This window comes from Aquarana catesbeiana, linkage group LG02, assembly GCF_042186555.1.
Source record: "Aquarana catesbeiana isolate 2022-GZ linkage group LG02, ASM4218655v1, whole genome shotgun sequence".
In the NCBI taxonomy this organism is placed as follows: Eukaryota; Metazoa; Chordata; class Amphibia; order Anura; family Ranidae; genus Aquarana; species Aquarana catesbeiana.
Genome location: NC_133325.1, coordinates 471,901,432 through 471,916,831, shown reverse-complemented (window position 1 = coordinate 471,916,831; position 15,400 = coordinate 471,901,432). Strand labels below are relative to the sequence as shown.

The following is a 15,400-nucleotide window of genomic DNA, read 5'->3' as shown; positions in this document are numbered from 1 at the left end:
TTGGACATTGTGATAAACAATATATAAATACAGCGCTCACAAACAAAACCAATAATAGGTGATAACAAAACCATAAAGTCCATATAAAACTGTGAAGGTGCTTCACAAATAATGTGTAAAAATGCAGGGAATGCTTCACATCTGGTGTGCGGAAAGTGCAGAGAAAATATTGGAGAAAAATCTTCAGGTGTACCAAGACACCCCCACATGTATCCCCACTCACCAAATCACAATTACACCCAGCTTTTCAGTCTGGGAGTCAATAAAGGCTTGTAATGATATCCAAAGAATATTGCAGGATGGCAGGTTCACTGATGAGATGATAAACGATCCTTCAACGTTAATACTCAGCCATACAAAAACAGTTACCCAAAAAGGAAGAAAAAGGGGGGACCAATAGTGAAGTATGCTAAGATTGAAAATGTATTGCGCATAAAAGGTTATACTTACAAAAGTAAGTTAAAATCAGGCATTGAAACAATCAGAGGATGCAGCAAACACCGTTGTCAGCGTTCCCATGAGACCGGAAATGAGGTCAGAACCGGAAGTGCGTCGTGGCAATGCATTTCGCCCTCCCACAGGGCGTCATCAAAGGACCTCTTTGTGTCCACTTCAGGTCCTTTGATGACGCCCCGGGGGGAGGCCTGATGATGCACTGCCCAAGAAGAACTAACCGACCTGGTAGAGTGCGCCTTGACTTGAAACGGGGGAAACTTAACCCTTAAATCATAAGTTTGAATTATCACTTGCCGAATCCACTTAGCGACAGTGGATTTCAACGCTGCTTGTCCTTTCTTAGGACCCTCTGGCAGAATAACTAAGACATCAGTCTTACGAATCTGAGCAGTTTTCTATAAATAGATTTTCACTGCTCTCACCACATCAAGACAATGTAGTGACTTTTCTTCCCTGGAACATGGTTTTGGAAAAAACAATGGCAGGACAATATCTTGGTTCAGGTGAAAACCTGAAATTACTTTTGGCAAAAAGCCTGGACGAGGGCATAACACCACTCTGTTCTCATGAAAAATCAAATATGGCTCTTTACAAGAGCGGCCAATTCTGAAACCCTCCTTGCTGAGGATACAGCAACCAAAATTACCAACTTCCTTGTCAGAAGGACTAAGGGAATATGTTGCATTGGTTCAAATGGCTGTTTTTGTAACACAGACAAAACTAAGTTCAAGGCCAATTTCATTTCTATCCCTAATTGTAGAAAGGCAAGAATTCTGCCTATGATATATCTCCGAGGGTGCCAACCCTTGTATTCACACCAGGAAACATAAGCCCTCCAGACTCTATAATATATAGTTATGGAAGCCGGCTTCTTTGCATTAATCAGGGTCGAGATAACCGACCCGGGAAGCCCACGTTTCTTTAGAATGTGGGTTTCAATAGCCAAGCCGGTAAATTTAGAGACCGTAAAGAAGGATGGAATATCGGTCCCTGAGAGAGCAGATCTGGCCGTAGTGGGAGGGACCATGGGCCCTCCACTGCCATCTTTACGATTTCTGCGTATCATGACCTTCTGGGCCATGCTGGTGCCACCAGAATTACCTGCTTTCTTTCCAGCTTGATCCTGCAAAGAAGTCGAGGCAGCAACTGAATAGGGGGGAATGCATAGATCAGTGAGAACTGATCCCATGGGGTCACCAACGCATCCATTCTGCATACGAATGGATCCCTTGTTCTGGCCACAAAGTTGACTTACTTCATGTTGAACCTGGATGCCAGAAGATCTATGTCCGGAGTCACCCATCTTTGGCAAACAGCCCGAAATATGTCGGGGTGAAGAGACCATTTCCATGGGAATAACCTCTGGTGACTTAAGTAGTCCGCCTGCCAATTCTATACTCCCAGAATGAAGACTGCCAAAAGGCATGGAACATGCCTTTCTGCCCAAGATAGAATATGGTTCACCTCTCTCTGTGCTGAGAGACTTTTGGTGCCCCTTGGTGATTGATATAGGCCACAGCTGTGGCATTGTCGGATTGAAGCCTGACAGGACAATCCCGTAACCTGAAAGTCCAGGCCTTTAGAGCCAAACGTACTGCCCGAATCTCTAGGATATTGATGGACAAGATTCTTTTGGTTCTTGACCACTGTCCTTGGACAGTTGTCTTTTCTAGTACTGCTCCCCAGCCTGAAAGGCTGGCATCCATCGTTACCACTTTCCAGATGACTGGTCTGAAGGATCTTCCTTTCAGCAGATTCTGGGTTAGTAACCACCAAGTGAGGCTTTGGGACATTCTTGGGGACAGTTGCATTGGCAAGTCTAAGGCTTGAATTGTTTTGTTCCAGGCAGACAGGATACTGTTTTGCAACAGTCTTGAATGGAACTGGGCATAGGGAACTGCTTCGAATGAAGCCACCATGGTTCCTAGCAACCTCATGCAGAGGCGAATGGAGGGATTGCCATTTGACCTGACCCTCCACACCAGCTCTACTATGGAGTTGATTTTTGCTGGAGGCAAGAACACCCTTTCCTGGGCTGTGTCTATGATCAGACCCAAGTACTCCAGCCTTTTTAGCGGTATTAAGGAAGATTTCTCTAGGTTGAGAATCCAACCCAAACTTTTAAGATAGTTTGCTCCAAACGAGTCACCGATTGATCTATAAGTAATAGATTGTCTAGTACGCTACGACTGTTATGCCCTGTGCCTTTAACCTGGCTAGAGGCGGGGCCAGCACTTTGGTGAACACCAGGGGTGCTGTGGCTAACCCGAAGGCCACAGCTACAAACTGGAAATGCTGCTGTTTTAATTCGAACCTCAGAAACTTTTGAATATAGGGACATGCAGATAATGCATCCCTGATGTCGACTGACGCCAGAAGTTCTCCTCCTAGAAGGATAGAAACTATCCTTCATGATGAGGCTTTAGGATTCTGTTTTGCAGATTTCCTACCCCAGGGCTTCTTTTGAGCCTGGGTCTGACCCTGAGGTTTTCCTCTAGAGTCTGACGGCAGAGGCCGTCGCCACTGCTTAGAGGCGGAAGCCCCTGGCGCAGGGGAAACAGCCCGTTTAAATGAAGGGCGTTTATATTTTCTTTTGACTGGTAAAAGAGTACTTTTCCCACTAGAAATTGTCTTGATATATTTAACCAAGTCGTCTCCAAATAGTCGCTCCCCATAAAAGGGGAACCCAGTTAGGAGGTTTTTACATGGTGTTTCAGCTGACCAATTTTTTAACCACAGGATTCTATGCATATGTACAAGCATAAGCGTAAGGCGGGATGCCTGGTGAATAGAATCTTTGATGGCATCTATGGCAAAACGTAATGCCTTAGGTAGTTCAGCCAAATCCCGATCTTGTTGTGCAGGATGCTCTTTAAGGGCCTGTTTAAATTGGTCCTTTAGGGATTGACAGACACCTATTGCGGCGACTGCAGGCTGAGTAACGGCACCTGCTATGGAAAAGGCAGATTTTAGTAGGGATTACTACTTCTTATCTGTTGGAACCTTAAGCATCCGTGCATTGTTTACAGGACAAGTTAGGTTATTATTCACATTGGAAATCGCAGTGTCAATTGCTGGTACATTTTTTGGAGAAATTCTCCTCCAGAGGATAGAGAATTGAAAACCTATTAGGAGGGAGAAAATGCTTATCCGGGTGATCTCATTCAGCAAAAATAAGCTGTTCTAGTAATGCATGTGCTGGAAACGCATGAAAAGAATGGGAAGGTTTTAAGGAACCTAAGGAAGAGGCTGAGTTTTCATGAGACTCTGTTAGAGGCAGCATGAAAGTGGAACGAACCATTTCTGTAAGAGATTGTATCAGCAATTTCTCAGATTGAGAGGCTGAAAAAGGTTCATCTACCGTTGTTTTCTCTGTTGCTTTTCTTCCTGATCGACTAAGGGTAACACCTTATCCTGTGCCCACTGTTCCGCTTGCGAAGGTTCTGAAGTGGGGGAAGGGGACCTAGTACGCTTCCTATCCATTTGAATGGAGGATGCGATTAAAGCCGCTAATCTTTCTTCCAGACCCTGGAGGGAGGAGGAAAGGGTCATGTATACAGGTCATGTATACAGGTGCTGAGATGTGAGGGGCAGCTGCACCATCAATTTGTTCCAATGGCCCACCCTGGTTTGCCATAATAGGTAATTCAGGCGAGGAAGACAGCGTGGAAAGGCGGCTTGAGATCCTAATGCCTGGGGGTGAAACCTTTACTTTTTTGGTTTTTGTGGTGTCTTTTTTGGCAGGCATAGTGGAAGTACAAAAACAGAGGCGCAATACAAATTGCACTAAATTGCTGAAAATAGTCAAGACTTTTAAAGCGGCTATAAATTTCAGCCTAGTGCTGGTAAAAGAGTGTCCTTCCTGAAACAGAAATGCCAGTTTTGCAACCCATACATGTCCCACAGCTTGTGTGTCCTTGTGTTGCAGGCAGCTTGTTTCCTCATCAGCAGAGGAGAGACTGTCACAGCTGGGGGGGGGGGGGGGGGGGAGTAATGCAGTAGAGGCACAGATTTGAAAAATACAGCCACAGTAAAAACAGAGCTTTAGCCGTAAAATAGCCTACGGCGGGGGGGGGGGGTCATGTAAGGGGGGTGCAGTGCTGCTGTCCCCCTAACCCTCTGGTCCCATCAGGGAGAGAAAAAGACATTTTTTGCAGATTTCTTTTTTACCTTGCAAGTCTCCCTCCACACGCTGTGCAACCAGATACGGACTGAGCTAATAGTGAAGACAACAGAGTAAGGTATGTGCATAGACTCCATCTAGTGGAGATTTTAAGGCATGACAACATTTTTTCCTTTAATGGAAGAAATACATAGATGTTTTTAATACCTAAATTTCTTCCCTTACCTTATCCTCGCCGCAGGATTTTGCTGAATTAACAGAAAATCCAACCTTCACCCATCACGGCGGGCTGCGTTTAGCAAACCTTCAAGGACCGGGTCCCTAAAAATGGGTTCCACTCCCTTGGGCTCTGTACAATGCACCCCATCAGGAAGCTTTAGGTAATGTAGCAAGACCTAAGCCCTGGGTTCCTGGGGACCAGCCCTACAAAGAAAGCCATTACAGGCAAAACCTCGTGCTTTGGATACAAGGTCCCAGGTACCATCCATTTTAGGCCTCAGTGGCACTTTGGATGGATCTGGTTTCTTTCTATGGAGGCTATTTAAATCCAGCATTGAACCCTCCTGGAGCTCCTCAGAGCACTTCTTCACTTGTGACCAACACCTTAGACACTGGCAAAAAAACTGATGTGCTCCTGGAAGGAGGAGTGGTTATATAGGGAGTAAACTTCCTTTGATTGGGTTTACAACTGAAGGTGGCCTATAACCCATTAAGTAATTACTTAAGGCTCTGTGTCCCATGATGTACGATAAAGAAAACTTATTTTAAAAGAATTCACCATCAAATACACATTACACTCTTACCAATGTTTTTCACTCCTAATAATAATAATTCATCATTACCTATGGCAAAGATTGCAGTGTGGGCGAGCTGTATTGATACATCTGTACAGCATATTCTGAGTTCTTCAAGTATATTGTGTACATTTTCATCATTAACCAGTTCACAAAGGATGTCAATCTTCTGGTTCTTAATATAGTGAGGGTCATTGTATGAGCAGAAAAATTTCTTGTAATGGCTGCTAAAATGCCCTGGCAAACTGCGGAGAATCTCTCGGACATGGCACAAGGCAGCAAAACACATCTCTCTGCTTTCAGAGGTACAGGAGGCAAGCAGTGGACCTTTCAGTCGCACAAGTATGTCTGTCTGCACATGAGGAAACTCCTTTACTAAAATCAAGAAGAGTTTGGTTGCTCCCATGACTACACTGATATGTGTGCTCTTCAGATAACTGTCAAGTTTGTTAAGAATATCAAAAATCTCTTCTTCACTGCGTGGTTTGTAGCGAAGGAGAAATGTCAGAACTTCACTCTGTCCCCAATGATCCAGATCAGCCATCCTAAAAATATCAAAGCAGAGGTTTCAATTATTATTATTTGAACAGAAGAATTTAGGTCTTTCAAAAATGTAACAAATTCCATGAAATAATAGGATTTTTATAACAGCTTACCTGTAAAATCCTTTTCTTTTGAAGTACATCACGGGACACAGAGCCATAGTAATTACTATATGGGTTATAGTCCACCTTCAGGTGCTGGACACTGGCACACCCTAAACAGGAAGTTGCCTCCCTATATAACCCCTCCCTTACCGGCAGTATCTCAGTTTTGTAGCAAAGCAATACATGTGTATACTAGAAAGAGGGGCAGGACCTCTGTGTCCCATAATGTACTTCAAAAGAAAAGGATTTTACAGGTAAGCTTTTATAAAAATCCTATTTTCTTTACTAGTACATCACGGGACACAGAGCCATAGTAAATTACTATGTGGGATGTCCCAAAGCAATGCCAACTGAGGGGCGGGAGACACAACCAAAATAGGGCACCATGAGAACAGAGGATTTATACTGCTGCCTGCAGTATACTGCGCCCAAAGGCAACATCTTTATGTCTTTTTACATCCACCATATAGAATCTGGTAAATGTATGGATTGAAGACCAAGTTGCGGCCTTGCAGAATTGAGCCATGGAGGCTTGGTGATGCACTGCCCATGAAGCACTAACAGCCTTAGAGGAGTATGTTTTGATTTGAGAGGGTGGAATTTACCTCTTTAAACCATAAGCTTGAACGATTACTTGTCAAATCTATTTAGAATAGTAGATTTCGATGCTGCCTGTCCTCTTTTAGGACCTTCAGGCAACATGAACAAAGCATCTGTTTTCTGAATCTGAGCAATCGCCTTTAAGTAGACTTTGACTGCTCTCACCACATCAAGAGAATGTAGAACAGGGTTCTGGAAAAAAGAAGGTACTACCTGATACTACCTTTGGTAAAAAGTTAGGATGAGGAGGCAATACTAGCTTACCCTTGTGAATAATAAAAATATGGCTCTTTAGAAGAAAGAGCAGCCAATTCTGATACCCTTCTTGCAGCAGATATGGTAACCAGAAAAAAATAGTTTCCTTGTCAAAAATGGACCAAGGGAATATGTCGGGCCAAAAAAAGGCTGTTTTGCAATGCCAACAAAACTAAATTCAAGTCCCAAGGGTTCAGGGGTTACCTAACCGGACATTAAGCCGTATTGGCCCCTGAATAAAGTTACGAACCAAAGAATGCGAAGCAAGTGATCGTTGAAATAATACAGATAAGGCCGAGACCTCTCCTTAGAAAGCACTCAAGGCCAGCTTTATTTCTCACCCCATCTCCAGAAAGTCAAGGACTCTACCTTTGACCTATTTCCTGGGGTGCAGCTTCTGGTTTCACACCAGGAGACATATGTTTCCCAGACTTCATAATATATCATTTTGGAGGCCAGCTCCCTTGCATTAACCAAGGTAGAAAACTACTGAACCTGACAGCCCACACTTCTTCAGAGTGTGGGTCTCAATAGCCAAACTGTTAAATTTAGCGTTTGTAAAGTAGGATGGAACTCCAGACCTTGCGAGAGAAGGTCTGGCCGTGATGGAAGGGTCCATGGGTACCCTACTGCCATCTTTACGATCTCTGCATACCAAGATTTCCTGGGCCCCGCTGGGGGTCACAAGAATCAACGACTTCCCTTGCTGCTTGATCCTGCGAAGAAGTCGTGGACACAGGCAGAATAGGAGGGAATGCATAAATCAGTGAGAACCGATTCCACGGGAATAGCAAGGCATCTTTGCTAGCGGATCCTTTGTTCTTGACACAAAGTTGTCGATTTCTTTGTTGAATCCTGGACGCAAACAGATCTATGTCTGGGATCCCCCATCTTTGACATATTGACAGGAAGATATCGGGGTGAAGGAACCATTCTCCCGGGAACAACTGCTGGTAACTCAAGTAGTCCGCCTGCCAATTTTCTATTCCTAGTATGAAGACTGCCGATAGGCAAAGTACATTGTTTTCTGCCCAAGATAGGATATGATTCATCTTTCTCTGGGCCGCACAACTTCTTGTGCCCCCTAGGTGATTAATATAGGTGATTGCTGTGGCACTGACGGATTGAATCCTGGCAGGACATACCGTAAACTAAACGTTCAGGCCCTCAGGACCAAGTGCTCTGCCTGAATTTCTAAAATGTTAATGGGCAAGGCCATTTCTGATCTGGGCCACTTCTCTTGGACACTTGCCTCTTTCAGGACTGTTCCCCCAACCTAAACAAAAAAGGTTGGTATAGGTTGTTACTATTTCCCAGGTAACTAAAAGAAGGATTTTCCCCTTTGCAGATTTTTGGATTTTAACCATAAACTGAGGCTCGGGCGCACCCAGCCTACAGCACCTGGTATTTCCAGGTGGTCTTGCATCCGGATACTAACCAGGCCCAACCCTGCTTAGCCTCCAAAATCAGATGAGATCGGGCGCTATCAGGGTGATGTGGCTGTAGACCTTGGAGTCAGACACATTGGGAATGTAGAGCTTGAACCCTTTTGTTTCAAGCCGATAGGATACTGTTTTGCAGCAGTCTTGATGAAACTGAGCATAAGAGACGGCCTTGAATGAAGCCATCTTTCCCAACAACCTCATGCAAAGTTGAATAGGAGAAATTCATCTTGCTTCGACCACCCAAATCAGTTCCTTTATGGCACTGATTTTTGCCTGGAGTACGAATACCCTTTTCTGGGTGTACCTATGATCAGACCCAAGTATTTTAGCCTACCTCATGGTTTTAAAGAAGATTTCTCCTAGGTTGAGAATCCGACCTAGATATTCCAGGTAGTCGAATGTACTGACCATACTTTGGTCTAAGCGGGCTACCGACTGGTCTATCAAGAACAGATCGACTAGGTAAACCATAATCGTTATACCTTGGGCCCTCAATCTGGCTAGAAGAGGAGCCAGAACCTTTGTACTCGAGGTGAGGTAGCTAGATCGGAAGCAGAGTTACACACTGAAAATGAAGATTTTCCACTTTGAAAAGTAGATATTACTTAGTGAGCGAGGAAATAGGCATATGGAAATATGCATCTTTGACGTTGATTGAGGCCAGAAGTTCTCCTCCTTGTAGGATGGAGATAACTGATTGGATTGACTTCATGCAAAAAAAGAGTGGTTATATTCAGGAATTGAATATAGATTTTTGAGATCCAGAATGTCCGTTTGGATTTAACCAAACCCCAACCTCTGCTCTTACATGGGGGGCCACCATGAACACTGTTTGCCAAAACATGGTCCAATGCTTGAGAGAAAGAGTTCTTTTTCTCTGGATCCTTAGGAACGTTTGATCTGAAAAACGAGCAGACGGAAACTCTTGGAACTCCAGTTTGTACCTTGGAGCTATTGAGGAGGTCCCCCATTCGTCTTGACACTCCTTCTGTCAGATCCCTGAGAACTGCAGAAGAATTCTCCCTATTGAGCAAGCGGGGGCACCTCCTCATAAGGAGGCTTCAGTATCTTGTAGGCTTCATCCCCAAGACCTCTTTTGTCCCTGGGGTTAACCCTGAGGATTACCTTTTGAACCTGATGGCGGAAGCTGTAGTGACTGCCTGAAGACTGATGCCCCTGGCACAGAAGAGGGAGCTTTGAAACGAAAATACATTTACTGCTCACTTAAATGGCAAAAGGGGTACTTTTTCACTAGAAATTCTTTGGATATATTATCCAAAATATCCTCAGGATATTTTGGATAAGGATAGAATCTGTCATAGCAACTATTACAAACATAAAGCTGCCTCCTGGGCCTGCTGAGTGGGATAACCTTGAACACCTGTTTAAACTGGTCTCTCAACGTTAACCAATCACTGTCAGCGCAGGCTGAGACACTCAATCTGCCAGAAAAAAAGTGTTTTTTTTTTTAATAGGAATTCCAACCTTTTATCAGTTGGGTCCCTAAGTATTTAAGTATTGTCAGCCGGACAAGTCAAACTTATTCACAAAGGATATAGTAGCGTCAATAGCCGGTATGCCATACTTAGTGAATTTTCTCTACCATAGGATAAAGTGTGAAAACTTTTTAGAAAGGAAAATAAGGCTTATCTGGGTGATTCTCCTGATACAAAAAAACTTTTCCAACAAAGAATGGACAGAAAAAGGCATGCACAGCTTGAGGAGGCTTTAGCGAACCCAAACACTCAGTTAAGGGTACTTAAATGTGGAGCGGATCATTCAGCAAGAAATTGTACCATCAATCTTACAGATTGTGAAAGCTGACTCTCCCACATTTGACACCTCAGAAAAGGAGTCATCAGCCTCACCACGGTCCCCTGAGGGAATTCATCTTCACATGCCCCTAGTTCCTCAGTTTTAGGGTCCTAGGAAAATGGAAGAGAACCTGTTGCATCTTGACCACACTGGGATGCGTGTTTTTTTTTTCTTAAACCTACCATGTCTGAGGTAAAAGAGATCTTTAGTAAAATGATTAGGGGCTGCAGTGTTGAAAACAGTTGCAAACATTTCATTGCCCCGATCCCACTCTGACCAGCCACCCCCTCTCAGGGGAGGATGCCATTTGTAGATTAGGCTTTCCAGAGCTTGCGGGAGACCCTTTTAGCACTTTTTTGGGGGTGTTTCAACCCCCCCTTCTGACCATAGTCCGATGCACAAAGCAGAGGTACTACCAGAAGAAATCGCATCCATTGCTTGAGCAATAGTCCAGATCTGCCGCTGCTATTAATGCTCAGCCTGATGCAATAGTAAATGTGTCAAAAGAAATGCTTCTGTCACCAAACCTCTTTCATGCCCCTCTACGCTCGTGTCCCTCCGTCAGCCTGCAGCAGTAATAATGTTGCTTTATAAAACGCCAACGCCTCGCTAAGCTCCGCCCCCTCTGTCGCCTGCGGCCCCCTTCCACTTTTTTTTTTCTTTAAAAAAGATCTTTCCCGCACGAGCGCGAGCCTCTGATCCTACAGGATCATGTGATGGGGAAAAAAATGGCGAGGAGTGAGCCTGGAAGATGCTGAGTAGAGCGGCGTGCTGATCGTTTTTTTTTTTTTTCGCTTTTCTCCTGACGCTCTTCCTTGTGAAGAGGGGGTGAATACAGCACAGGTGGGGAGTGTCTGGTGAAGAGAAAACCCCCCCAGACTTACTGGAGGTCTGCTGCCGGCCGGAGAACACTGCTGTTTCCTGGACACATCGTGGGCTCTCTGAGAAACATGAGACGTATGTGCTCCATACAGCCCCCAGTGGTGACACATAGGCATGACAACATTTACTAACTAAAGGAGACATTTCATAAGAAAATTCAAAAAATTTCTTAGAAAACTCCCCTTACCTTTCCCGCCACTGGGTTTTCTGTGGTAAAAACCAACAGTCCCAATCTTTACTCTTCACGGTGGGTTCCGTTAAACCTTCAGGAGCTGGGCAGCCTCGGGGAAACCCACAATCCTGGACCTGTAATAGCACCTCCGCCAGTAAAACTTTATGGCCCTAATACCAAAAGTACTGGATCCCGGGGTCCAGCTCTCTAAAAAGAGAAGGGTTTACAGGCAAAACCTTGTTTCTTCGGACACGAAGCCCGGGTACCATTCAATTCGACCTAAAAGACCCTTTGAATGGATCCGGCTGCATAGCTAGCCCCAGCAAGGATTGCGCCAGTGGAGCTCAGCACAGCACATCTTCACTCGTGACCAACACCTTAAACACTGGCAAAAAAACGGAGATACTCCCGGTATGGGAGGGGTTATATAGGGAGGCAACTTCCTGTTTAGGGTGTGCCAGTGTCCAGCACCTGCAGGTGGACTATAACCCACATAGTAATTACTATGGCTCTGTGTCCTGTGATGTACAATTAAAGAAAAGATAATTTTATTATTAGAACAGGTGAGCTAGAACTGAAATTATTGAAATGAGCAGCTTACCTGTAAAAATCCTTTTCTTTGAAGTACATCACATACAATGTATTGACTGAAAACCAAGCTGCGGCCTTGTAGATCTGAGCCATGGAGGCTTGGTGATGCACTGCCCAAGAAGCACTAACAGCCCTGGTGGAGTGCGCTTCAATATGAAAAGGAGGAATTTTCCTCTTTAAACCATAAGCTTGAACAATCACTTGACAAATTCATTTAGAAATAGTAGATTTCGATGCTACCTGTCCTCTTTTAGGACCATCTGGAAACACAAACAAAACATCTGTTTTACGAATCTGAACGGTCACTTTCAAATAGACCTTGAGCGCTCTCACCCCATCAAGAGAATGTAGTGATCTCTCTTCCACAGAACGAGGTTCTGGAAAAAATGAAGGCAGGAACTTAGGATGAGGCCGCAATACAACCTTATCCTTATGAATAATCAAATATGGCTCTTTACAAGAAAGAGCAGCCAACTCTGATACTCTTCCTGCAGAAGATATGGCAACCAAGAAAATTATTTTTCCGCGTCAAGAGGACCAAGGGAATATCTTGTATTGGGTCAAAAGGCTGCTTCTGTAAAGCCAACAGGACTAAATTTAAGTCCCAAGGGTTCAGGGGTGACCTGACTGGAGGATTAATCCGCGTTACCCCCTGAATAAAGTTATGAACCAGAGAGTGTGAAGCAAGTGGTTGTTGAAAAAACACAGATAAAGCCGACATCTGGCCTTGACAGTACTCAAGGCCAGCTTCTTTTTTAATGCTATCTGTAGGAATTCAAGGATCCTACCTATGACATATTTCCTGGGGTCCCAACCCCTAGATTTACACCAGGCGACATATGCCTTCCAGACTCTATAGTATATGACTCTGGAGGCCAGCTTCCTAGCATTAACCAAGTAGAAACTACTGAAGCTAACAGCCCACAATCTTTTAGAATGTGGGTCTCAATAGCCAAACCGTTAAATTTAGTGTTTTTCTAAATAGGATGGAATACCGGACCTTACGAGAGAAGGTCTGGCACATTTTTACAATCTCGGCAAACCAAGATCTCCTGGGCCACACTGAGGCCACAAGAATCACCTCCTTCCCTTCTTGCTTGATCCTGCGAGAAGGCACGGAAGCAGAACAGGGAACGCATAGATCAGTGAAAAGCTGATCCCACGGAAAAAAACAAGGTATCTGTTCATTATGCCATCGGATCCCTTGTCCTTGACACAAAGTTGTCGATCTTGTTGTTGAACCTGGACGCAAACAGATCCACGTCCGGAAATCCCCATTTTTGGCATATTGACAGAAAGATGTCGAGGTGAAGGGACCATTCTCCTGGGAACAATTGTTGGCGACTCAAGTAGTCCGCCTGCCAATTCTCTCTTCCTGGAATGAAAATTGCTGATAGGCAAGGAATGTTGTTTTCCCAAGATAGAATATGATTCACCTCTCTCTGGGCTGAACGACTTCTTGTGCCCCCTTGGTGATTGATATGGGCCACAGCTGTGGCATTGTTGGATTGGATCCTGACAGGACAATTCCGTAGTCTGAGCGACCAGGCCTCCAGGGCCAGGCGTACTGCCCGAATCTCTAGAATATTGATGGGCAAGGTCATCTCTGATTTGGACCATTTCCCTTGGACAGACACTTCTTCCAGGACTGCTCCCCAGCCCAGAAGGCCGGCATCTGTTGTTATCACTTTCCAAGTAACTGGTAGAAAGGATTTTCAAAAACCGGTTTAGATCTTTGAGAACTAAAATGGGTCTGACATCTCCGTTTGGCTTTGAAACCGTGAAAAGGTTTGAATAAAAACCCTATTACTTTCTGTTCCAAGGGGACCACCGATATCACTCTTTGAGACAAGAGATGATCCAAAGCTAGAAAGAGAGACTTCTTTTTTCACTGGATCTCTGGGAACTCTAGTTTGTAAACCTAGAGGACAGCCACCCGTCTGTCTTGACACTGTTCCTGCCAGACCCTTGAAAACTGTAGAAGCCTTCCTCCCACTCTTGAGTGAGCGGGGGTGCCCCTTCATAAAGAGGTTTTAGTATTTTGTTTTGTGGGTTTCCTCCCCCAGGTCCTCTTTTGGCCCTGGGACTGACCCTGAGGTTTACCTCATAAACCTGACGGTGGAGGCCGTCATGACTGCCTGGAGGCTAATGCCCCTGGCACCGGAGAAGAAGCACATTTTAAAAGAAAAAAATGCTTAAACTTCTTTTTAACCGAAAGAAACTAGAAATTCTTTGGATATACCTATCCAGATCGTCTCCAAATAACCGTTCACCGTGAAATGGGAAACTGGCCAAGAGCTTTTGCATGGCGACTTGGCTGACCAATTTTTCAACCATAGGATTCTACGCACATGTACCCGCCCTAGCATGAGCTGTGAGGTCTGGAGAATAGAATCTTTCATAGCGTCTACTGTAAAATATAACGCTTCTGATATCCCAACCAAATCTTGGGCCTGCTGATCAGGAATAATCTTGAGTACCTCCATAAACTGGTCCTTTAAGGACTGAGATACTCTGATCGCTGCCAGTGCAGGCTGAGCCTACGAGTGAAATATAGCTTTTAAAAAGGAATTCCGAATTTTATCTGTTGGATCCTTTAGCATATGAGCATTGTCTACTGGACAAGTCAGGTACAGAGGATATAGCAGCGTCAACTGCTGGAAATCCCCATTTCTTATAGAACTCTTCCTCCATAGGATAAAGTATTGAAAACTTTTTTGGAGGAAAAAAACTGTTTATCTGGGTGCTCCCACTCAGAATACATAATGCCATCTTTTCTGAGATGGGTCTAGGCTCCCTAGTAACTATAGTCTTTCTAGAGTCCCTTTTTTGAGGTGACTTTAACCTCCCTTCTGACCATTGCCCAATGTATAAAGCAGAGGTACTACCAGAAGGAATGCATGCTTGAGCAATAGTCCAGCTCTGCTGCTGCTATTAATGCTCAGCCTGATGCAGTAGTAAATGTGTCAAAGGAATGCCTGTGTCATCAAACCTCATATATACCTTTGCGTCCCTCCGCAGCTTGCCAGCAACAATGGTGCCTTTAAACACAATGGTGCCTTTAAACACATATTCCCTGCTCTGGGCGTTGGAGGACGCCAACGCCGCGCTAAGCCCCGACCCCCCGTTGCTACGGCCCTTCCTCTCTCCTTTCAAAAGAAAGCTTTTCCCGCATGAGCGCGGGCTCCCATCCTATGGGATAAACAGAGAAAAATGGCGGAGGGGGCGCTTGTTTTTTTTTCAAAGCGCTCCTTTCCTGAAGAAAAAAACAGCTCAGGGGGGCGTCTGGTGGGGAGGCAAAACCCCCCCAGACTTACTGGAGGTCTGCTGCCGGCCGGAGAACACTGCTGTTTCCTGGACACATCGTGGGTTCTCTGAGAAACATGAGACGTAAGTGCTCTATACAGCCCCCAGTGGTGACACATAGGCATGACAACATTTACTAATAAAAAGGAGACATTCATAAGAAAATTTTGAAAATTTCTTAGAAAAACTCCACTTACCTTTCCCGCCGCAGGGTTTTCTGTGGTAAACCAACAGACCCAACCTTCACCCTTCACGGTGGGTTCCGTTAAACCTTCAGGAGCTGGGGATCCTCGAGGAAACCCACAATCCTGGAC

General features: G+C 44.7%; 1 protein-coding gene and 1 pseudogene across 1 annotated transcript in view; both read right to left on the bottom strand.

The window, feature by feature from the left end:
• Window positions 1-15,400, bottom strand: part of AP4B1 (adaptor related protein complex 4 subunit beta 1) — a 116,680-nt gene that overhangs the window by 54,559 nt on the left and 46,721 nt on the right. The window contains exon 6 of the mRNA XM_073615707.1: window positions 5,422-5,918. Coding sequence (XP_073471808.1) covers window positions 5,422-5,918 — 497 coding nt within the window. The remainder of the gene's footprint in view (window positions 1-5,421; window positions 5,919-15,400) is intronic.
• Window positions 8,265-8,383, bottom strand: LOC141130782 (5S ribosomal RNA; annotated as a pseudogene).